This window comes from Melospiza melodia, unplaced genomic scaffold (genome assembly GCF_035770615.1).
Source record: "Melospiza melodia melodia isolate bMelMel2 unplaced genomic scaffold, bMelMel2.pri scaffold_48, whole genome shotgun sequence".
Lineage (NCBI taxonomy): Eukaryota > Metazoa > Chordata > Aves > Passeriformes > Passerellidae > Melospiza > Melospiza melodia.
The window spans coordinates 3,488,647-3,510,122 of NW_026948796.1; the positions used below are offsets into that span (position 1 = coordinate 3,488,647).

Here is a 21,476-nt window from a genome sequence, read left to right on the forward strand (position 1 = left end):
GCCGGACCCTGGGGACAGCGTCACCCTGAGCCAGCTGTGCCCCCTCCAGAGCCCCCAGTGTTGGGCAGCTGCTCCCAGCCCTGTGCTCTGCAGAGGGATCTGGGCCTGGGGCTGCAGAGCTGCCCCACGGATCTGCTGCAGCTCTGCCTGCACAGGAGGGGCTGCACGCCTTGGAGCCCTGGCCCTGAGGGCAGAGGCTGGGCTGGGGCACAGGAGGGAGGGGGCTTGTTCAGAGGGAGGGGCTGCACTGGAGGGGATCCTGAGGACATCTCTAAACTCTCCCTGCCACAGCATTGCTGGGTTTTGTTTTCTCTCCTTGCCTGATCTTCTCTCTGCTTCCTGGAGATTTTCCTCCTGCAGGTGTTTCCCTGTGCCTGATCTCTCCCTGCCAGCATTCATAGACCCCAAATCTCTGTGCACTCTCCTTGGACTGACAGAACCCTGCCTGTTTGCAGGGCACTACCTGGGGGCAGGTTCTGTTTGCACGTGGGAGAAAGGACAGCTTAGACTGAGCCTGATGGCTCCAGCAAAGGTGCTGCTGCTGCTGTCCATGGGCAGAGTGGCTGAAAGTACATTAGGGATCTCCTGTGAATCTACAGAACACAAAAATAACAATTCCAATGTCTCAGGAACTTTTAAAATTTCATAAATAATAATTCATAATCAATCTTTATTATTAATCCCCCCGGTCCCTACCATTCTCCAATATTAGGAAACCGAATACAAAGTCTTTGGAAATGTCCTAATTTTTAATGAAATCCTTGTATTGGAAATATTTTATGACTGACCAGCATTCCTCAGCATGTCAAAGCTTCATGGGCATTTCACCTCCCCTGCACCAGGAATATTCAGAGTTGTACTCACAGAGTCTGGAGGCATTGGGATGTTCCAGCTTTAGGAGATGGTTCCAGGATCTGCAGCTGCCTTGTCCTGCAGCCAGAGGTTCCTGTGCCAAGGGCTGGCAGTGATTCTGCCCCAGGCACTTCTCAGCCCCTTCCCAGCCCTGACTGATTGAAGCTCTCTGTGCCTCTGTGCTGTGCCCGGAGTGGCTGCAGGCAGTGCCCCAGTCCAGCTGGGCTAGGAGAGGAGCTGCTCCTCAGGAGAAATGTCTTTTTGAAGCTCTTCTTGGTTTGCAAGGAGCTGCCTCTGGGCCAGGATCCCATCCCAACTCATCAGCACAGACAGAACACAATGATTTTAATGACCCTCTTGGGGCTTTCGTGTTGTTTACATCAGACTCAGTCCCTGAGAGAGTGTTCAGAAAACTTCTCAATAAATCAAAGTTTAATTTAAACTCCGAAGTTTCTTGAAGTTGTTATGAGTCCCACTGAGGAACACAACTCAAAAAGTGTCCCCAGGTTCCAGTTAGAGCAGAACACTGGAGGCAGTGATGACAGCTGGGGACAAACAAGGCAAAGGTGTCTCTGGTGCTGAGCACACCTGGATGTGTTTGAGGAATGCCAAGGGCCAAGGCCTGAGCCCCAGGCCCTGGCCAGGCAGATCCTGTCCCTCCCTCCTTACTCAGGGCTCTTCCCAGGATGGGCACTGGCATGTGGGGATGTGCAATGCCAAGGGCAGGAGCATGGGGCGGCCCCTGCCAGGCTGCTGAGCAGGGACAAGGAGGCAGTGAGGCCCCAGCCCTGCAAGGCTCACTTGTCTCCTTCTCCTGCCTCAGGCCCAGGCCCAGCAGCCATGGCCAAAGTGCTGCCCAAGTTGGCTCTGCCAGGGCTGTCTTGCAGCTGCTGCTCATCCCTGTGCCCTGTGCAGCCCAGGCTGTCCCACGGTGTCCCTACCCTGCTCCTCTGTCCCTGCAGGCTGTCGGCATCCCCCGGCTGCCCCACCTGGTTGGGCTCTTCCTTTGCTGACAGCTCTGCCTCCTGCCTGCCCCTGCTTGCCCACACAAAGCCTGGGGCTGACCCAGGCTCCTTCTGGGGCATGTGCTGCACCACAGCCCTGCCCTGGGAGGGAAATTCCTTTCTCTTTGTGTTGTCTGGCCCTCCCTAACTGCCCTTTGCATTAATTCTTTCTTTGTCTGTTCTCTGCTATGTCAAAAAGGAGCCACCATCTCTGAAACCACCGTCCAGTCCCTCCCAGGGCTCTCCTCTGCTGTCCTCAGTCTCCACCCCCCTGAGCACATGCTTTGTCCCTATATTGTGCTCATGTGCTTGAGGCCTCCAAACCCCACCTTGGGAGATCTCTCAGCCCTCTCCAAGGTATTGGCAAATGAAAACATTCTGCTCATAACCTAAGAAAATCACCTCAGGACAAGACCAGTCAGACCTGTGTGTCCTGGCTACTTTTGCCTTGGAGCAATCCTTGGATAGATGGAATTTTTTAGGCCGAATTTCATTTTTGCCCATGGTCACTTTGATGTGACCAACAATTCTCTTCCATTGGAAGGAAAGCAGAGGCCCAGTGTTCCAGGGGCAGATGAGCAGCAGCCACCAAGGGCCAAGGCAAGCCAGACCTTTCTGGAATTGCAGCTTCTGCCTGAGAGAAATCCTTGGATACACAGAATTTGGGAGGTAGAATACAAGTTTTGGCCACTGGTCCCTTGATGAAAAGGCCATTTCTATTCTATCTGAAGGAAAGCAGAGAGCCACAGGGTTTGATGGTAGATGAGAAACAGCCCCTGGGAGGCCAAGCCAGACAAACTTGTCTCTCCTGGCAGCTTTTGCTTGGGAGCTATCCTTGGATATATGAAATTTAGGGGCCAAATCTCAAATTTGGCCCTGGCCCCTGGATGAGGAGACTGGTCTATTTCCATCACAAGGAAGGCAGAGAGCCCCAGTGTTTCAGGGGTAGATGACAGGTGGCCATCAGACTCTACAATGCTAGCGAGAGCTAGCAGGTTTTGTCTGGGAGAAACCGTTCATATAGTGAATATTTTAGGAGGAGTAGCAATTTTGGCCATGGAGGAATAAGAAGATTCTTTTCCATAGGAAGGAAAGCACAGAACCCCAGTGCTTCGGGGGCTGAGGAACTGCAGGCACCAGAGACCAAGGCCAGCCAGACCTTTCTGTAATGGCAGCTTTTGTGTAGGCGCAATCATTGGATATAGGACTTTTGAAGGTGGTATCCCAATTTCGACCATGGGCATCTGGAGAAGAAGGATGGTTCTTTTCCCTTAGGATGGAAAGGGCAGAGCCCCAGTATTTCAGGGCAGAATTGAGGCAACCACCAGAAGCTAAGCCCAGCATGACCTGTCTGTACTGGGAGCTTTTGTCTGGGAGAAAAAACCCTTGAATGTAGGAATTTTGGAGGACAAGTACCAGTTTTGGCCATGGGTGCCTGTGCAGGAGGGACAGTTCTTTTCCATAGGAAGGAAAGCACAGAGCCTCACTGTTTGAAGGCAGGTGAGAGCCAGCCCTCAGGAAGACAAGGACAGCCAGACGTGTTGGTAATGGCAGCTTTTATGTGAGAGCAATGCCTGGATATTGGGAATTTTGGAGGGGGAATCCCATTTTGGCCATGGATGCTTGAATTCTTTTCCATTTGAAGAAAAGCCCAGACCCCAGGGTTTCAGACGTACATGAGAAGAGACCCTCGACATGCCAAGGGCAGTTGGACCAGTCAGGCCAAGTCAACCAGGCCTGTTCCCTGTTACCTGGGATCCATGGGGCCCTGCAGTGTCACAGTGGTGGTGTCATATTGGATCCTTGGTTCCATCAGGCCCAGATGTCTCACACTGGCCTCTTGTTTCCATGGCCTCCACAGTGTCACAATGGTCCCTTGCTTCCATGAGGCGTTGCAGTGTCACAGGGGTCTCCTTGGTGCTGCAGTGTCACAATGGACCCTTGGTTCCATGGGGACTCACAGTGTCAGAAGGGTCTCCTTGGTTCTGTGAGGCCCTGCCGAGCCCCATGATCCAACAAGGCCTCTAAGTGTCATCATGGCCTCCAGGATTCCATGAGGCCCCTCAATGTCACAATGGACCTTTGGTTCCATGGGGTCCTGTACTGTTCATTGATCCTTAGTTCCATGGGGCCCTGCAGTGTCACAATGGCCTCCTTGGTTCCATGGTGCCACACAGTGTGACAACTGCCTCTTGGCCTGCCAAGACCCCACAGAGTCACAATAGTTCCTTGGCTCCATGGGGCCTTGTCGTGTCACAATGGTCTCCATGATCCCATAAGGCCTTACAGTGTCACAACAGGCCATTGGTTTCATGGAACCTCACAGCGTAACTATGGTCCCCTTGGCTCCACAAGGCTCTGAAGTGCCACAATTGCCCTTTGGTTTCTCAAGGCCACCAAGTGTAAAAATGGCCTCCATGGTTCCATGAGGCCCTGCTGTGTCACAATGGCTCATGGTTCCATGAGGCCACACAGTTTAACAAGGGACCCTTGGTGTACATCAGGCCATCCTGTGTCACAATGGACTTCTGGTTCCATGAGCTCTCATGCTGCCAGCAGCACTCTCCTTAGTTCTGCACTGTGTGCTGGTTTGACCAGGAAAAAGTGGGAATTCTGGGATGGTGTGGTCAAACCAATGAGTGCTCAGATTTTGATATTGGCACTTGATGTGGCCAGTGGGGTTTGGACACACCTCTGAGATCACACAGGGGTTCAAAACCAGAGCTTCGGCCCTGGGAGTTCTCTCTTGGGACTTCAACGCAAAGAGGTCAGATCTCCCTCCCCCGTCCAGCTGCTGCTGGGCGGGGGAGGGGTAGCTGTGGAGAGTATTATTAATAATTGGTTAGCTGAGAAAGGCCACACTGACATAATGCCACTGGTTAAGCTGAAGGAGAAAAGTCAGCAGTCAGCAAGCTGAAAGGAAGAGTCAGCAGTGACCTTGCTGCAACATGAGGATAGGGAGTTGAGATTAGTCCTGAATATATCCTAAGAATATGTAGAAAGTATCAAAAGTAGAACCATAGGAATGTAGAAGTAGGCGTAGGTGCTGATATGTAAGCTGACCAATCCTGAGCTCAACTTTTGCAATATGTATGAAGCTCATTATTAACTGTATTTAACCTGCCATACTGATCAATAAAATTGAGCCTGTGATGATCAAATTGATGTCCTGGTTCCCTTCCGCTGACAGGCAGCCATGCAGTAGGCCTGGGCCTCGACAGAGGTGGGAGGTGAGGAGGCCCTTGAGGATGGAAGGGTGGAGGAGCACCAAGAGACCTCAAGCCACCCCCGCCCCCCCACCCCAGGAGAGAGAGAGGGAGAGCCGACAACGGAATGTGATAGCAGCTGGCCGAGGAGGAGAAGTGGGGAGTGCAGCAAGAAGGTGCCCGGCAAGAGCAGCGTGGGAGTGCCGGAGCTCTGGGGCAGGCAGAGACTGAAATTTTTAACCCTTTTCTTATATGATTGGGACCTTGCAAAAATGCTGATCCTCCTCGGAGCTGAATAAGAAGAGAGATAAAAGATGAGATAACGAGGACTAGGCCCGAGAGAAGTGGAGAAGACTGGCTGAGTGGGGGGAGAGATGGAGTGGCCTTTTGGATGGACTTTTCTTGTGTGGCCATAGACTGAACCATTTTTTATTCCTGTGACACAGACACTGCATTTAGGGGGAGGCAGTGCCTCAGAACCGAGAGGGTTCAGTGAGGGTACACCTCGGCCCCAGGGGGTGAATAAATGGGGGGGACAGATGTCCCGAAGGAGAGACTGTGCCTCTTTTGGAGTGAGACAAGGCATCCTTAAAAGACAACCCTAAAAGCAGCTCTGGTCCATGCACAATGGTGAGAGCACTGGGCATGGAAGGAAAGATGTCATAATGGCAAAGGACATTCCAGTGACATGGGAGCACACGAGGTTTCAGCGTGTTTCCAGGGGAAGCCTGTGGTGCAAGAAGGACTCCTCTCCTCTTCATGAACTGAGGATTGAGTGTTGAGGGTGGTGCTGGACTGAGAGTTGGTGATTTGGGGGAATGTATTACATTGGGAAATTTGGTGGGGAGGAGGAGGAAAGTGCTTTTTGTAAGGTTTTAAACTTTTCCCTTATAGTTTTTCCCTTCTTTTCTTGTAGTTTAGTTAATAAAGTTTTCTTTATTTCCAAGCTGGAGCCTGCTTTGCTTATTCGTGGTCACATCTAACAGCAGACACCAGGGAGAGGGTATTCTCATGGGGGCACTGACTCTGTGCCAGGCCTAAACCATGACACAGTGTCACCATGGTCCCTTTGTTCCATGAGGTTCTGCAGCAGAACACGGTCACCTTGGTTCCGTGAGGTTCTGTAGTGTCACAATGGACCCATGGTTCCACCAGGCCTTGCTGTGTCACAATGGCCCCTTGGTTCCAAGAGGTTTCTCAGGGTCACAATGGTCCCCTTGGATCCGCAGTATAACAATGGAGCATTGGTTCAATGTGGCCCCAATATGCCAAAATGGATTTTGGTTCCATGGGGTTCTGCTGTGTCACCATGGACCCTTTGTTCCATGAGTTTGCACAGTGTCACAGCTGACTCCTTGTTTCTGTGAGGAACCACTGTCACCAAATCTCTGAAATATCAGAATAAGGCTCCTGAACACTAATTTGCTATTTCAGAGGGTATAATTTATTCAGGTCAAAGGTCCAACATGGGATAACTCCCAACCTCACATGAACGTGTAATTCTACCAGTGTGTTGCACATATGCAGTTGCAAAATATGAATTACAATTTACCCATTTCCATAAAACCCACCCCAAGTTCCCAGATGCCCTTCTTGTTTTCTCTATCCCTGTACCCTTGAGCCAGATGTCTTCTTCTGCTCTTCCACCCATCCTTGCTGGGAAAGCAGCTCCTGCATGTCTTGTTCCTGGACTGAACATTCACAGGCAGGGTAAACATGGAATAAACCCTTTTGGTATCAGCCCCAGGCTTTGTGTGGGCAGGCAGAGGCAGGCAGGAGGCAGAGCTGTCAGCAAAGGAAGGGCCCAGGCAGGTGGGGCAGCCGGGGGATGCCGAAAGCCTGCAGGGACAGAGAAGCAGGGCAGGGACACCGTGGGACAGCCTGGGCTGCACAGGGCACAGGGATGTGCAGCAGCTGCAAAACAGCCCTGCCAGAGCCAACTTGGGCAGCACTTTGGCCATGGCTGCTGGCCTGGGGCTCAGGCCTTGGCCCTTGGCATTCCTCAAACACATCCAGGTGTGCTCAGCACCAGAGACACCTTTGCCTTGTTTGTCCCCACCTGCCATCACTGCCTCCAGTGTTATGCTCTAACTGGAACCTGGGGACACTTTTTGATCCATGTCCCTTAGGGGGACCCATAACAACTTCAAGAAATTTCAGACTTTCAATTTAATTTTGAGTACTTGAGAAGTTTTTTGAAGAGACTCTCAGGTACTGAGTCTGATGTAAACAACATCAAAGCCCTGTGAGAATCATTAAAGTTTTCCTAGACCAGTTATGGAGAAAGATCTCAAAGAACTTGTAAGAAATACACATTCCTATTTCAAATGAAGTATTTTAATTTATTTCTCTTTAGAGCAGAGGTGATTGCAGCATTGCATGATTGATATTGACCCAGGGTCTCTCCTGAGCAGCTCTGGCCTGCTCACAGAAGCTGTGCCTTGAGCTCTGACCCAGTATGGACAACCTTGCTCCACATTGTCCAGCCCCAACCTGTCTGTCTTTACTCCCCTGAGCCATGCTGTGCTTGCAGAAATGGCTGCACCCAGCCTAAGAGGGGTTTTCCCTTTTTGGGATTTTTCGCAGCAATCTCAAACTGCTGAGTTTCCCCACTTCAACAGACACGCTGCTCAGGTGTGTGCCAGCCTCAGGTGCCACCAAAGGCACTGCAGAGCTGCCCTGGGCCAGCTGTGAGGGTGGATCATCAGCCCAAGCTGCACTGGGCCCCTGCAAAGGACTGTGTTCATGGGCACTGCACTGACCCCACTGCTGGGTTTGGCTGCCACGGCCACTGTGAGAAATGAAACTGTCCTTGGAAACACTGGGGAGGACTGGGACATACTGGGGAATACTGGGAACGCTGTGGGAGACACTGGGACATACTGGGAGTGACACTGGGGAGGACTGGGACGTACTGGGGACACTGGGGCCATTGCGGAGAAGACTGGGGACACTGGGGCATCCTGTGGATGATATTGAGGGGAACTGGGTGGGACTGGGAATAAACTCAGGTGTATTGGGAGGGACTGGGCTGTACTGGGAGGGATTGGAGGGGCACTGGGGTTGAACTGGGTTCTACTTGGGATGAACTGAGCTTTACTGCAGATGAACTGGGCTGTACTGGGAGGGACTGGAGAAGTTGAATGGGCTGTTCCCGCCTCCACTACATCCCATTTGCCGAGACTCCTGCCAATCAGCACCAGAGATCGGAGACTCGGGGACGGTGCCTACAGTAGCCACAACTCCCGTCATGCCCCATGGCCCGACTGAGCCCCACTGGAGCCAGGACTACAACGCCCGTCATGTCCTGCACTCCACAGAACCCTGGGATCCACCCCCCACTTGTCCCTTAATTGTCCCCCAGACCCTCCAGGATCCCTCAGTGCCCTCTCAGCACCCTTTCGGGACCCCTGAAAAGTGTCCCCAGATCCCCTGAGTGCTCCCATCCCCACAGATGCCCGGTACAGCCATTTCTGAGAATTCATCTCCTCTCATCCCCCGTGGCCCCAGAGCCCTCAGAACACAGTCCCGCGCCTAAAACTCCTGCCATGCCCCGTGCCCTGAAGAGCCTGGTTAGAGCTCCCCGAGACCCCTGCAAGTTCTCACGAACCATTTACGTTCCCCCGAGGATTTCAAATCGCTGTTCGGATGCAGAAGTGCCCCGAAGAGACTTCCCGGACCTCCAAACAAAGAGTTGGAGTCACTTCCGGGACTACGGCTCCCATCATGCTCCATGGCACATGTCCAGCGCTGTTCCAGCCGGGACTTCATCTCCTGTCATGCCCCACGCCCCACCGAGAGCCATTGCAGCTGTGCCTTGAACTCCCGTGATTCTCCGCGGCCCCCTTGAACAGTATTACACCCACGCCTTCAACTCCCATCACCCCACGCGCCCCACAGAATCCCGTCAGAGCCACTCAAGGGACCGCCCGGACCCCAAAGGGCCCCAAATTCCCCTCCCTGACCTCCAAGGACTCCCCTGGACCCCCAAGTTCTGTCCCAGACCCTGAACTGTCCCTCGGAATTTCTGAGGGCCCCTCCAAGTGCCCACCGGGGTCCCTCAAGTGTCCTCCAGACCCTCAAGTTCTCTCTGAATTCCCTCGCCAGACTAAAAACTGCCCCAAATGTGCCCCAGAAATGTCTCCAGGGACCCCAAAGTGCCTCCCTTGACCCTTTCTGAGAAAAAGATGATAAAAAAGATGACAAAAAACCTCAAATATTACTAGTTACCATAAAGAGGAATAAATAAATAGCCAATGGAGATCAACTTATGAATGAAGGGAATTGTATTACTTAGAACCAAAGACCAGTAATTTTTTTTGCTTCCTAAAAATGTATTGTTATGAACAAAAATTCTGCTATTTTTTTTGTGACAAAAGGTTACAAAAAAATCAGCCAGAGCACTGTTGCTTCTAGTTCTGCCTGTTTTCTTATTGTAATCGCGGGTCGTTGTGGCTAATTGCTCCTTTTGTATTAGGAGAGCCTTGCCCGAGGCTAAGTTGTACTTTTCCCCAAAATAGTGAAGAGACCTGGGGGGGGGTGGCTATGCAAAGTGACTCCAGGACCAGCATGCTATGGGGGACTACAGCTCCAAACGTACTGAGAAAACCCCAAAACAATGAGCGAACTAAGAGTTGAGAGGTTGGAGTGATATCTGGACCTGAGGAGCCAAGTGCTGAGCCTGCAGAGATGCGGAACACCTTTGGAGTCCCTCTCGCCCTGACCACAGGAGTCGTCCCCTGTGCTGAGACCGGGTGGACGGGAATCTGAAAACGAACAACGAAGGGATCATCATGCCCTAAAAGGCTCCCATGAGGACCTGATTCCCTAGCTCTGCCCTTATAGGACAAAGCTGCGCATATCCCCCTCCTCTGAGTCGCCCTGGTAGAGACGACGGGAGACTGCAGCCCCACCGAGCTGCCCAATCCTGAGCTGATCACTTTTAATAAAGGCATTAAAAAGGAGAAGAAGTCTCCTTGCCCTTTTTATTTCATGTATTGGTTTTTAAATATAAACAAAATAAATCAGGCAGGAGATCTTTCTCCTTTTTAATGTCTTCATTAAAAATCAGCTCAGGTGGGGTAATCCCATGGGTCTCACACCGCTTCTGCCCCCAGAAGTGGCACAGAGGAGGAGAAAGAGTGCAGCTTTGTCCACTGGTCTGCAGGCAGAGCTGGGGATTCCTTCCTCACCAGAGCACCAGGTGATTCCCAGTATTTTGGTTTGACATTCGAGGTCCTCTTTCCAGCCAACATGTTTTTAGGTTAGGATGAGGGGTAAAAAGAGTTTTAGCGGACACTGGGTTCTGTTCTTCACGTCTAGACATCACTTTGATCCCTCAATTCCATGTTGGTTTGATGTTTTTAGGGGTTTTTGGCTAGGTTTGGTGCAGAGCTTCCTCATTTGCATGCCAACCCCAATATCATTTGCATGCCAACTTGGTTGTCCCCTCTCTTTCCTATCCCGGGTGCCATCCTCCCAGAAGCAGCAGGGTGCCACTCGACAAAAAGGGGAATTCGCATCCAGCAACAACAGGTAGTTAACAAAAAACTATTAAAAACAGGTGATTACAACAACAAACAGTTAGAACTCCACCCTGGCAGCAACTGGCCCAACCTGTGAACTCTGCAACCTTTTAATAAAATGGGCAACTTCTCTACTCATAACAGCATGACATCACAGAGAGGGTTTTGTGACATCACTGAGGGGGTTGTGACATCTAACAGCTTCTGTGACATCATAGAGTAGGGTGCGTGGCCATAGAGGAGATCCTGCCATCATAGAGGGTGGCCCTGTGAAATGAGAGAATGGGTTGTGACCTCACTGGCTGGCTGTGTAACATCATAGAGCAGGTTGTGACATCACAGAACAGATTCTGACATCACATTGTGGCTTTCTGACATCACAGAGTCTTTTGTGACATCACAGTGCAACTGCCTGACATTCCAGGCTGACATCCCAGAGTTGGCTCTGTGACATCACAAGGGTGCTGTGTGACATGTTAGAGGGGGCTGTGACATCACAGGTGGCTGTGTGACATCGCAAAAAAGCTGTGTGATGTCACAGGTGCCTGTGTGACATCACAGGGATGGTGTGACATCACAGGGGCTGTGTGAGGTCACTGGGGAGGTCACTCTGCCCCGGCCCCCCTCACAGCTCACCCCCAGAGCAGTCCAACCCTGCTCGTGCATAGCGGGGTCCCCTGTCCCCCCGGGTCCCCCCTGCCCCCGGCCTCGCAGCCTCCCCCAGAGGATTTTTCACGAGATCGACCCCAGGGCCTGACACGGGGATGGGGAGCCGGGGCCCTGGGGGTGGGACAGGGAGACAGGGACCCCCCGGCAGCATCCCCATGTCCCCCAGGGCCAGAGCCTGGGCCAGGGCTCCTTCACCCTGTTACAAATGAGGGGCTGAGAGTGCTGAAAAATCCCTGGCAAGGGATCAGCAAAAACCAGATTTAATATTAAGGGACAGCAGCACAAAGTTCCTTGGCAAGAGTTCCTCTGCTCCTGACTGGACACTTCAGGCACACCAAGGAAACAAAGCAACAACAAAACCAAACAGAATCCAGGCAATCAAACCAGAAATGAACCAAGAACTCTCCCTCTGTGTGTGTGTGTGTGCGTGCATGTATGTGACAAAAGAGCAATGAGGTCAAGGATAAAAAGAATACAGCCTAAAAGCTAACCAGATTTCAAACTTTACAGGCCTAGACTGATACCTCAGACTTCAGAATTTAGCAAAAGAACAGCACTTGACAGTATTTAACCTTACTTATAACCTATGACTGAATGATTTAACAGTACAATAATACTTAACCATATTCAACTTAGCTTATAAACTTATATTAAACTTAACAACTTAGCAAAACAACTCTTAGCAGCATTTAACTTATGGCTTGTGATTCAACCTTCCTTACAGGCATGACTAACTCAGCCATCCACACCACTCAAGCCCCTCACAGAGCAGCATTTCCCCAGCACAGGCACTCCTGTGTGCACACAGACACAAGGAGTCAGGTCCAGGCAGCTGTGAGCAATTCCCCTGAGGGCAGGCAATGCTCACTGCTGATGCTTTGGCATCTTCCCAGAGGGCAAAGGGTTGAGCCTGGAGGAGTGGGGGGATCAGCCCAGGCTCCGTCGTTGTTCAGGATTCCCGAGTGCAGCAAACGGGAGAGTTCCCAGCTGGGAGAGGCCCCACTCAGAGGGAGTCACTGGCCCAGGAGAGCTCCAAGGGCTCCTTTTGGAGCGCTGTTTGCAGGGCCCAAGAGAGGGGCTTCAGTCCCAGCAATGGTTCATCCTGGCCGCACTTGGCATCCACAGCTTTCTTTAACAGTGTGAGAACAGGGATGTTGTGCCACTGAGGGAACAAGAACAGTTCCCAGGGCTGCTCCTAAAGGAAACAGGAGCTGGTTGGGAAGCAGCAGTGCCTGGAGCAGACAGTGTTTGTGATGAGCTGCAGAGGAGCTGAGCCCAGGGGCTGTTGGACAAGGCCGAGCCCCAAGGAGCATTTCTCATCTGGCAGGGCAGCCTGAGAAGGGGAGGGGGGAATGCAGCAGCACAGGGGCCATGGAAACAAGGGGCCATTGTGACACTGTGAGGCCCTGTGACACCAAGGGACCATTGTGACACTGTGGGGCCCTGTGATCCCAAAGGACCATTGTGACACTATGGGGCTCTGTGAGACCAAGGGACCATTGTGGCGCTGTGGGACTCTGTGAGACCAAGGGACCATTAATACACTGTGAGGCCCCATAGAGTAAGCAAAGCATTGTGACACTGTGAGGTTCCATGGAGCCAGTGAGGCCAAAATGACCCTGGAGGTCCCCACAGAACCAAGAGGACCATTGTGATACTGTGGGACCTCGTGAAACCAAGAGGCCTTTGTGACACTGCAGGGCTGGATGGAACCAAAGGTCCATTGTGACATCAGTGGATCATTGTGACATTGGGAGCCAAAGGAGACCATTGTGACACTGCAAACCCCCAGGGTCTAAAGGTCCATTGTGACATAGCAGGCCTCATGGAACAGAGGAGTCATGCGACACTCTGGGTCCTGTGGAATCACAGAGTCCATTGTGACACTGCAAGGCCTCATGGAACCAAGGGAACATGGAACAGGTCTGGCTAGTTTGGCCTCCGAGGGGCTGCCTGAAAGCTGACCTTGGCATGCTGAGGGTCTGTTCTCATCTGCTATTCAAATGATGGAGCTCTGGGCTTTCCTTCCTATGAAAAAGATCTCTCCTCCTCCACCAGGCATCCATGGACAGAATTGCAATTTCACCTCCAAATTTCCTTATATCCAGAGATTGTTCACATAAGATTATTGCCAGGACAAGTCTGGCTGGCAGTGGTTGCATGAGGGTCACTTCCCATCTGTCCCCAAAACACTGGGGAAGGCTCTGTGCTCTTCTTCCTATGGAAAAAAACTCTCCTGATTCTCTAGGTGCCCATGGCTGAGATTGGGGTTCCACCTCCAAAATTTCCTATATCCAAAGACTGCTCCCATACCAAATCTGCTATTACTGACACGTCTGACTGGCCTTGGTCTAGTGAGGCTCTCACCTGTCTTCCAAACACTGTGGCCTGTGCTTTTCTTCCTATGGAAAAGAACTGTCCTTCTCATCCATGGTGCCCATGGCCCGAAGTGGGATTTCACCTCCAATATTGCCTTACTGTGACAGACTGGAGGAGATTGTTGGCTCAAAACATTTTGTGTGGGGGAGGAAGGGGCAGGTCCAGCCTTGCCCTGCCCTGCCCTGCCCTGGAACCCCAATCCCCCAGAGCCTCTATCCCAGCCCAGCAGTGTCTGCCAGTCCCTGGCACAGCACAGGCAATGCTCCACAGCCACCTCTACAGCCCCCAGCCCAGCTCCTGAGGGACCAAATGAGCCCAAGGCCCACCTGGGGGAAGGGCCCAGGAAGACCAAGCAGTATTGAAAGCTGACCACAAGGCAAGCACACATCTTGACCCTGCATCCTCTTGGAATTTCCATCTGAACAACACTAGAATCCAGGAGTTGGCAGCTGTGTTTGTGCTTCTCTGGATCTTTTTTTTCTTTCTCTCTTTCTGTGTCTTCTTCTTCATTTCTGTGCTCCGACAAATTTTGATTAACATTATATTGAACAGGCTTAGAGTTTGTGAAGTTGAAGGGGCCAAGTCAATATTTTGAGAAGTGTTTTTTGTGGATTGTATGTATGTTGTAGTTTTACATGAGAAAAATTTTAAAAAGTAATACAAAACTTTTTGTGTAACTGACAATCTGTTAAACCACTAAGATATTGAACTCACCTCTGTGAAACACATATGTTAAAGATGAAAAATCCCAGGAACCTCCTCTTTCTTTTCCACTCAACAAAGAAGCAGCAGGCCCTAGCCCTGGCCCCCATCTCAACCAAACCAAACCAAACCAAACCGAGCAACCCTGCAGTGGGCTTAGGCCTCTCCCCCCTCTGCAGGCCACCCCCCTCTCCATCAGCCCCATTCAAACCAAACCAAACCCCAACAACTACCAAACAGGAAAACAAAAGAGGTTACAAAACCCCAACCAGAACTAAACCAGCCACAGCTATTAAAATCTTACCATCAAGTGCCTTCCACCCAACATAACTAAAACCAAAAACCCCTACAACCCATACAAAATAACCCTACAACTAAAAAATTAAACACAAAAAACCCCAAAAACCAACCATAAAACCAATCCTAACACAACCCAACTACAACTTCCACCACAAGTTACTGGAAGGTCAGGTGTTAATCCTTTCAATACTTCAATCCTCCCTCAAGTAAAAGAAAAAAAAACCAAAATACAAGCATATAAAAAGCAATAAAAACCCCTCAAAGTCGCTAAAGAAGAAATTAAATCCCAAATAAAAAATAAGAAAAATACCTTAATCTTAAAACTAAAATCTTTTTATAAACTATAAAGAAAAAACTCTTCTTCTTTATAGCACAAAAAACTATTAAAATAATTTAAAATTAATATCAAACAAAAACCTGCATGTTAAAATTAAACAAATGTTAAAATAACAAGAATTTTAAAAAAAGTTTAGTCAGGGAAAAAAAGACAGTATCCCCAAAAGAAGAGCTCTTCCCAGAGATAAAAAAAATTATAAAATTAAAAAATAAAACCTTTTACCCTTAAAGAACTCATCTTTAACACAATACCTCATAAGTTGACATGGCCCATCAACAAGCTGTAAAAAAGTTTGTAGTAATAAAAACAACTTCACAATAACAGAGTTGCCCAGACAACTGTTATCCATGACAGAATTAAGAATCACAAAAAACCTATATTTTCCTCTTGTAAAAAAATCTTAATAAGCTTAAAAAGAAAAACTTCTCTCCCTAAATTAAATTTAAAAAGACTATTCTAGAAATAGTAAACAAACTAGAAATTTTAAGATTACTTTCTTTACGTTGTCAGTAAAAAGAAAAAGTTATAAAGAAAACAAAGCGTTCAAAAATGGTTTATTTGAATTTCTACTACTTTTTTATTTTTAAATTTACTTTTAATAAACATTTCTTTATACCCTTTTAAAATGTTAGGCCAACTTTACCTTTCCCGTAATCCTTTCTCACAATGAAATAAATACATAAATAATTAACTGACATGAAAACCCACCACACTCATCAATACATTAATTAAGAAATCTGAAGATTTGAAAAATCTTAAATTAACAAATTAACAAAACTCACTAAAATGTCATAATAAACATTTTGCAGAAGTTTCTCTGATCTTTTAAAGCAGCCAGTAAAGGCTGTTTTGTTCATGAGAGCTCCTCAGAATCTTGCGTTTGTATTTCCCAGGGAGTCCAACTCAGGGTACAGAAACAACTGCAATTCCTTTTAAATATCTTCTTGTTTGAGAGAATTGTTTGGGGGATGGGGTCAGGACTTGTGTGTCCTGCTTGGCACAGCCCAGGCAGGGCTTTCCCAGCCACATTCCACACTCCATTTCCCAGCTGGAGCCGCTGGTGCCTCTGAGTTGTGCTGCCCCAGCCCCAGGGACGCTCTCCTTGTCTGCCCATTCCCCCACGGTCTCTGGGCAGAGATGGCCTCAGTGGGGGCTGCTGACATCCTCAGCACCTTGGAGGCTGCTGCTGAATTTTCCTGCTCCAGAGGCTTGTTCAGCCTTCAGGTCTTCAGTGCAGGAATTCAGTGTCCCAGGGCTCATTAACATTAAGAGCACCTGAACAAGCCAAGCCTCTGGGAACAATTTGATTTTAATTTTCAAATCTTTTGTGGTTAATTAGAAAAATTCCAGTAGTGTATTCAAGTTGAATAGATTCTATTTAAAAAGACAGTGAGAAAAGTTTCTTAGGTCCTGCTTAGGTTTTTTCCCCCTGTTAATAAATTGATAGATGCAATCTTGTATTGACATTGAATCCAAGTACCTCCGCATGCAGTTTGAATGGATATGAAATTCAAGACTCTTCATGGCTGACAATCAATCAGACTCTGTCCCTATCCCCACCCCACCATTTCTCCCATCCAAGTCCTGGCACTCAGAGCAGCCTTGTGCAAATCTGAGCTCCCTCCAGCCCAGGCTGCACCTGCAGCTTTCAGCTCCTTGGCTCCAACTCCCACCTGCTTTCCTTGGAGAAGGAGCTGTCCGAGACAAAGAGGGATGTTCATTTCTGGTCAGCCAAAAGAGCCAGGGGATGGCACAGCTCTATCAAATGCAAAAGTCATTCCTCTGCTGGATATTAAATCCACTTTCCACAGCAGACAATCTCAGAAGAATGGAAAACACCTTCTGTGCCCAGCACAGATCCCAAGGCCCCCCAAACCCTCCCTGCCCCAATTCTGCCCAGACTTGCTCTTTGTACACATGAGTCAGACGCTGAAGTCAGGAGCTCTCTCCATGCCCAGAGGGAGGAAAAGAGAGAAAAGGGATGAAGAGCTCTCCTGTGCAGAGCCAAGTTCCAAGTGCAGCCACTGCACTGGGAACCACAACCGATCAGGTTTGTGTCCTTTGGGCTCAGGGCCTGGTGACACTCAGAGGTACAGAAAGGTTTCTTGCCAACAAACACAAGTTGAACATTTGAACAGTTTAATAACCATCACAGCTCTTTCCTCAGCTCTCTGCAATGTCCCAGCATCATCGGACATGTCCACCATCCCTAAAGGATTCCTATGCAGGAACAGTTTTAGACATAGATATAAGAAAAGGTAATTCTGTGATAGATATAAAGACAATTAAGATGTCGCCTTATGTGATATTTATTTAAACTTCAGAAAGATTGGGCAACTCCCTGAAGCTCAAAGCATGAAACCAGTCAGTTGAGAGGCACTTGAATGACCAGAGAGCATCTGGTGGAGGAAATCTGGGACCAATGGAAAGAACAAATATCCAGCTGGTCTAGTGAAGAGATGTCCTTAGACATGGCCTTTTAACCAGGAGAGATGGAAGCACTTGATGGAAAAGAGAGAGATTAAATAATAGACTGATTATTGGTGACACAAGTAGATGGGAAGATCAGTATTTCTTCTCCTGCCATCAGTACGCTTCCAGGAAATCCCCGTTTCTGGTGGGAAAACGTTGCCATTCCTTAAGAGTACTCAAATGACACAGATAATAAAGATTTGCTTGTATATTATGAAAGTAACAGGTATTAACACCTATGCCCCTTTCCAGGCAGACATCAGTTGTGTACCCATGAACAGGCAGTGCCACTTGTGCCTTGAGGGGCCCAGCTAGGATTGGATGTCTCCGAAAACACCTGAGGGAGAGCAGAGCACGTTGCAAGCTGCAGGTCCCTGACAGGCCCACAGGGCTCCTGTCCCATCAACATCTGCTCTGCTCCAGTCTGTAACAGGGCCCAGCATGGTGCGGGGATCATCAGAGAGCTGAGGTGTGTGCTGGAATTCAATGCCCTCCCCATCCCACAGCAGCCCTGCATTTCCCTCCTGCAGCCTTGGTCTCCAGCACAGCCATGGAGGCTCTTTGGTCTCTGGACTGTTCCTGCAGCCCCCAAGGGCAGCTGAGCTCTGCCTTTGGCACAGTCAGGCCTGGCCAGCGCAGGCCATGCTCAGCAATTGCTTGTGTGTGCCTGGCCTTGCTGTCAGCCCTGGCAGCGACTGTGTGGCCCCTTTATGGCCCTGTGCTGGCCCAGCCATGGTGGCCCAGCCCCTGTGCAGGCCCAGCCCAGGCCAGGAGCATTGCGGCTGGGAACGGCCCCCGTGCCGTGGTGCCCACAGCAGCCTTGGGGCTCTGTGCCCCATGGTCTCCCTGCCTGGCAGCCTCTGCCAGCTGCTGCAGAGGCCCTGGCACCTGTAGGGCTGCACAGACAGCCCTGCGCCAGGCTCTGCAGCCTCTGGGCCAGCAGAGAGGCCAGACAGGGCTGGCCATGGCCGGGAACAGGCCCTGAGCCCCACAGGAGGATGGGGCTGGGCCACAGCCAAACTCAGCCCAGGCCAAAGCTGGGCTCAGCAGCCAGGGCTGCCAACACATGGGCACAGAGGCTGGAGCTGACAAATGTCCTGGGCCCCCTCCCTGCTCTGTCCATGCCCCCAAGGGCACAGAGCAGCCTCCTCTCTGGGCCACTTGCTTGTTTGCAATGCCTTGCACAGCTGCTGCTCGTGCCCCACAAGGCCTGGCCTGAGTCCTGCCCCTGCACTCTCAGCCAGGCTGAGATGGACACTGATGGTTTCTGGGCCAGGCTCTCTGAGCCCAGCCCAGCTCCCTGCAAGCTCTGCCAGCTGCCCTGAGCTCTGGGCAGCACCAAGGGCCTCTCCCCAGCCCAGCCCAGCCCAGCCGGCTCTGGCCCCACAGCTCTGCTCAGGCCAGGCTGCTCTGGGCACTGGCCCCACGTCCTCAGCCCCTGGCAAGGGCACAGCAGCAGCTGCAGCTGCCACAGGACTCAGCCCCACCATGGGGGAAGGTGCCTGGCCAAGGCCAAAGGAGGCTCCCTGGCTGCCCTGCTGCCCTCGGGCTGAGGTGCTGAGAGCTCTGCAGCCCCTGCTGCCATCCCATCTGCCCAGGACAGCACAAGAGCCCTGGCCTTGGGGCCATCAAGAGCTGCTCCTGCTCCAGGCCCAGGGCCAATCTCAGAGCTGGGGCAGGCACAAAGCTGTGCCCATTTCTGTTCATTGCTGCTCTGATGGGGATGGATCCTCCGCCACTTGGAGGTTGCTGATGAATTTTTTTACTCCAGAGGCCTTTCCTTTCTTGAGCTCATCAGTTCAGGAATTCCGTGACAAACACTCATAAACTTTTTGTTCAAAACACTTTGTTCGGAACAAGAAAAGTCCATGGGAATAATTTAAGTTTTCAGTTCTTATGTGATTTGTTTGGACAGATTTCAGAAGTGTCTTCAAAGTGAATCTGCTATATTGAAAAAAAAAAAAAAGAGAGAACTATTTTGTCCAGTATTCTTTTTCTGTTTATAGATTGGTATCACAAATGTCTAATTTATATTGACACTCAGCTACCTCTAATGCAGTTTGAATAGATATGAAGATCAAGAACATTCATGGCTGAAAATCAATAACACTTTGTCCTCACCCCTACCCCACTATTTGCCTCACCCAACCCCTGGAAATCCTGTGGATCAGGAATGGGGTAGCCAGCAGGAGTAAGGCAGTGATTCTTCCTCTATGCTCAGCACTGGTTTGGCAGCACCTCAAGGGCTGTGTCCAGTTCTGGGCCTCCGGGAGTGGGCAAGAGGAAGAAATTTGTATCAGGGCAGGCTAAAGAAAGCAAAGGTAAAGGAAAGGAAATGCTTAGGGCTATTTTCAGGTGGCAGCCAGGCAGCCCCGGCTCTGAGCAACAGCGTCTGCAGCGGGACAGGAAACTCCCAGCTGATGGGAACAAACTTTCTGGCTGACTGCAGAGTCCAGGACAAAATTAAGTGGTTTCCCTGGTGTTCCCCAGCCCATGTTGGCCCCAGGGGCTGATGGCATTTGTGCTCCCTCAGGTTCATGTCCCCACACCAACAGCATGGGGTGCTCCCGCCTGCTGTGTGCAATGCAAACAGGGGCTGCTGAGCCAGGGCTGCCGTGTCTGTGCCTGCAAGGATGGGGCACCTTTGAGAGCTGGGGGAGAGGCCAGGGCTGCAGAGGGGGGATGTTGTTGGCAGCTCCATTAGGACACTCTGGGACGCTGCCCTGGGCTGTGCAGAGCACTGGGGATGGATCAGCCCCTGCTCTGCTGCTCCTTCCCGTCTGCCCCAGGGCCCTTGCAGAGCCCCAGCCATGCTGTTTGCTCCCAGCCTGCCCACGGCCAGCCTGGGGCTGCTCACAGGGCTTTTCTGTGCTGAGCATTGGCCTGGGCGTGTTCTTGAGAGAGCCTGGGCAAGGAGCCTGGAGCCCCCAGGGCTTGGCTTCAGGCATCAGCGCTGCCCCAGCAGTGCCCATGGCCTGTCCCTGCTGCAGCCCTGGCACTGCCACCCCCAGGACTGTGCCCGGCCCCGAGAGCACTCAGGCCCTACAGCAACACCAGGGCCACCAGGGCAGCGGGGCAGGGCCACGGCAGCAGCACTGGCAACACTGAGTGCTGCTGCTGCTGGGCACAGCTGCTGGGCCAGCACTGATCTGCCCCAGCTCTGCACACAGACATTGCTGCTGCAGCTCCAGAGAAGAGAACCCAAGGGGCATCTCTGGTGAAAACAATGCTGGGAGATCGTTTAGTTCCTTCAAAGCCACCAAGAGACCAGCTCCTCATTGACGCAGTCTGGAGTTAAAGTGGAGGGAAACAAAAGGAGAAATGGCACAAGGAATGACAGTCCTTTGTGGACAATAGAAAAAAAAAAAACCAAAAAAAAACAAAGGAAAAACACCCACAACCAAACCAACAACAAGTATCAAAGATTATTTTTATTATAAGTCTTTTTATTTAAGAAATTGGAAATTGGCCAGCAGTTTAATGTTTCTGAAAAGCATCCAGTCATCAGTCTCCACACTGCAGCCTTGAGCTCCTGGTTCCTCAGGCTGTAGATGATGGGACTAAGGGCTGGAGACACCACCGAGTACAGAACTGACACAGCCAGATCCAGGGATGGGGAAGAGATGGAGGGGGGCTTCAGGTGGGCAAATGCTGCAGTGCTGAGAAACAGGGAGACCACAACCAGGTGAGGGAGGCAGGTGGAAAAGGCTTTGTGCCGTCCCTGCTCAGAGGGGATCCTCAGCACGGCCCTGAAGATCTGCACATAGGAGAAAACAATGAACACAAAGCAGCCAAATGCTAAACAGACACTGACAGCAAGAAGCCCAAGTTCCCTGAGGTAGGATTTGGAGCAGGAGAGTTTGAGGATCTGGGGAACTTCACAGAAGAACTGGCCCAGGGCATTGCCATGGCACAGGGGCAATGAAAATGTATTGGCTGTGTGCAGAAGAGCAGTGAGAAAGGCACTGGCCCAGGCAGCTGCTGCCATGTGGGCACAAGCTCTGCTGCCCAGGAGGGTCCCGTAGTGCAG

General features: G+C 50.7%; 1 protein-coding gene across 1 annotated transcript in view; it reads right to left on the minus strand.

The window, feature by feature from the left end:
- LOC134413698 (olfactory receptor 14J1-like) overlaps positions 1-21,476 on the minus strand; it is a gene marked incomplete at its 5' end in the record, with an annotated part of 59,315 nt that extends 37,839 nt beyond the window's left edge. The window contains one exon of the mRNA XM_063147741.1: positions 21,015-21,476. Coding sequence (XP_063003811.1) covers positions 21,015-21,476 — 462 coding nt within the window. The remainder of the gene's footprint in view (positions 1-21,014) is intronic.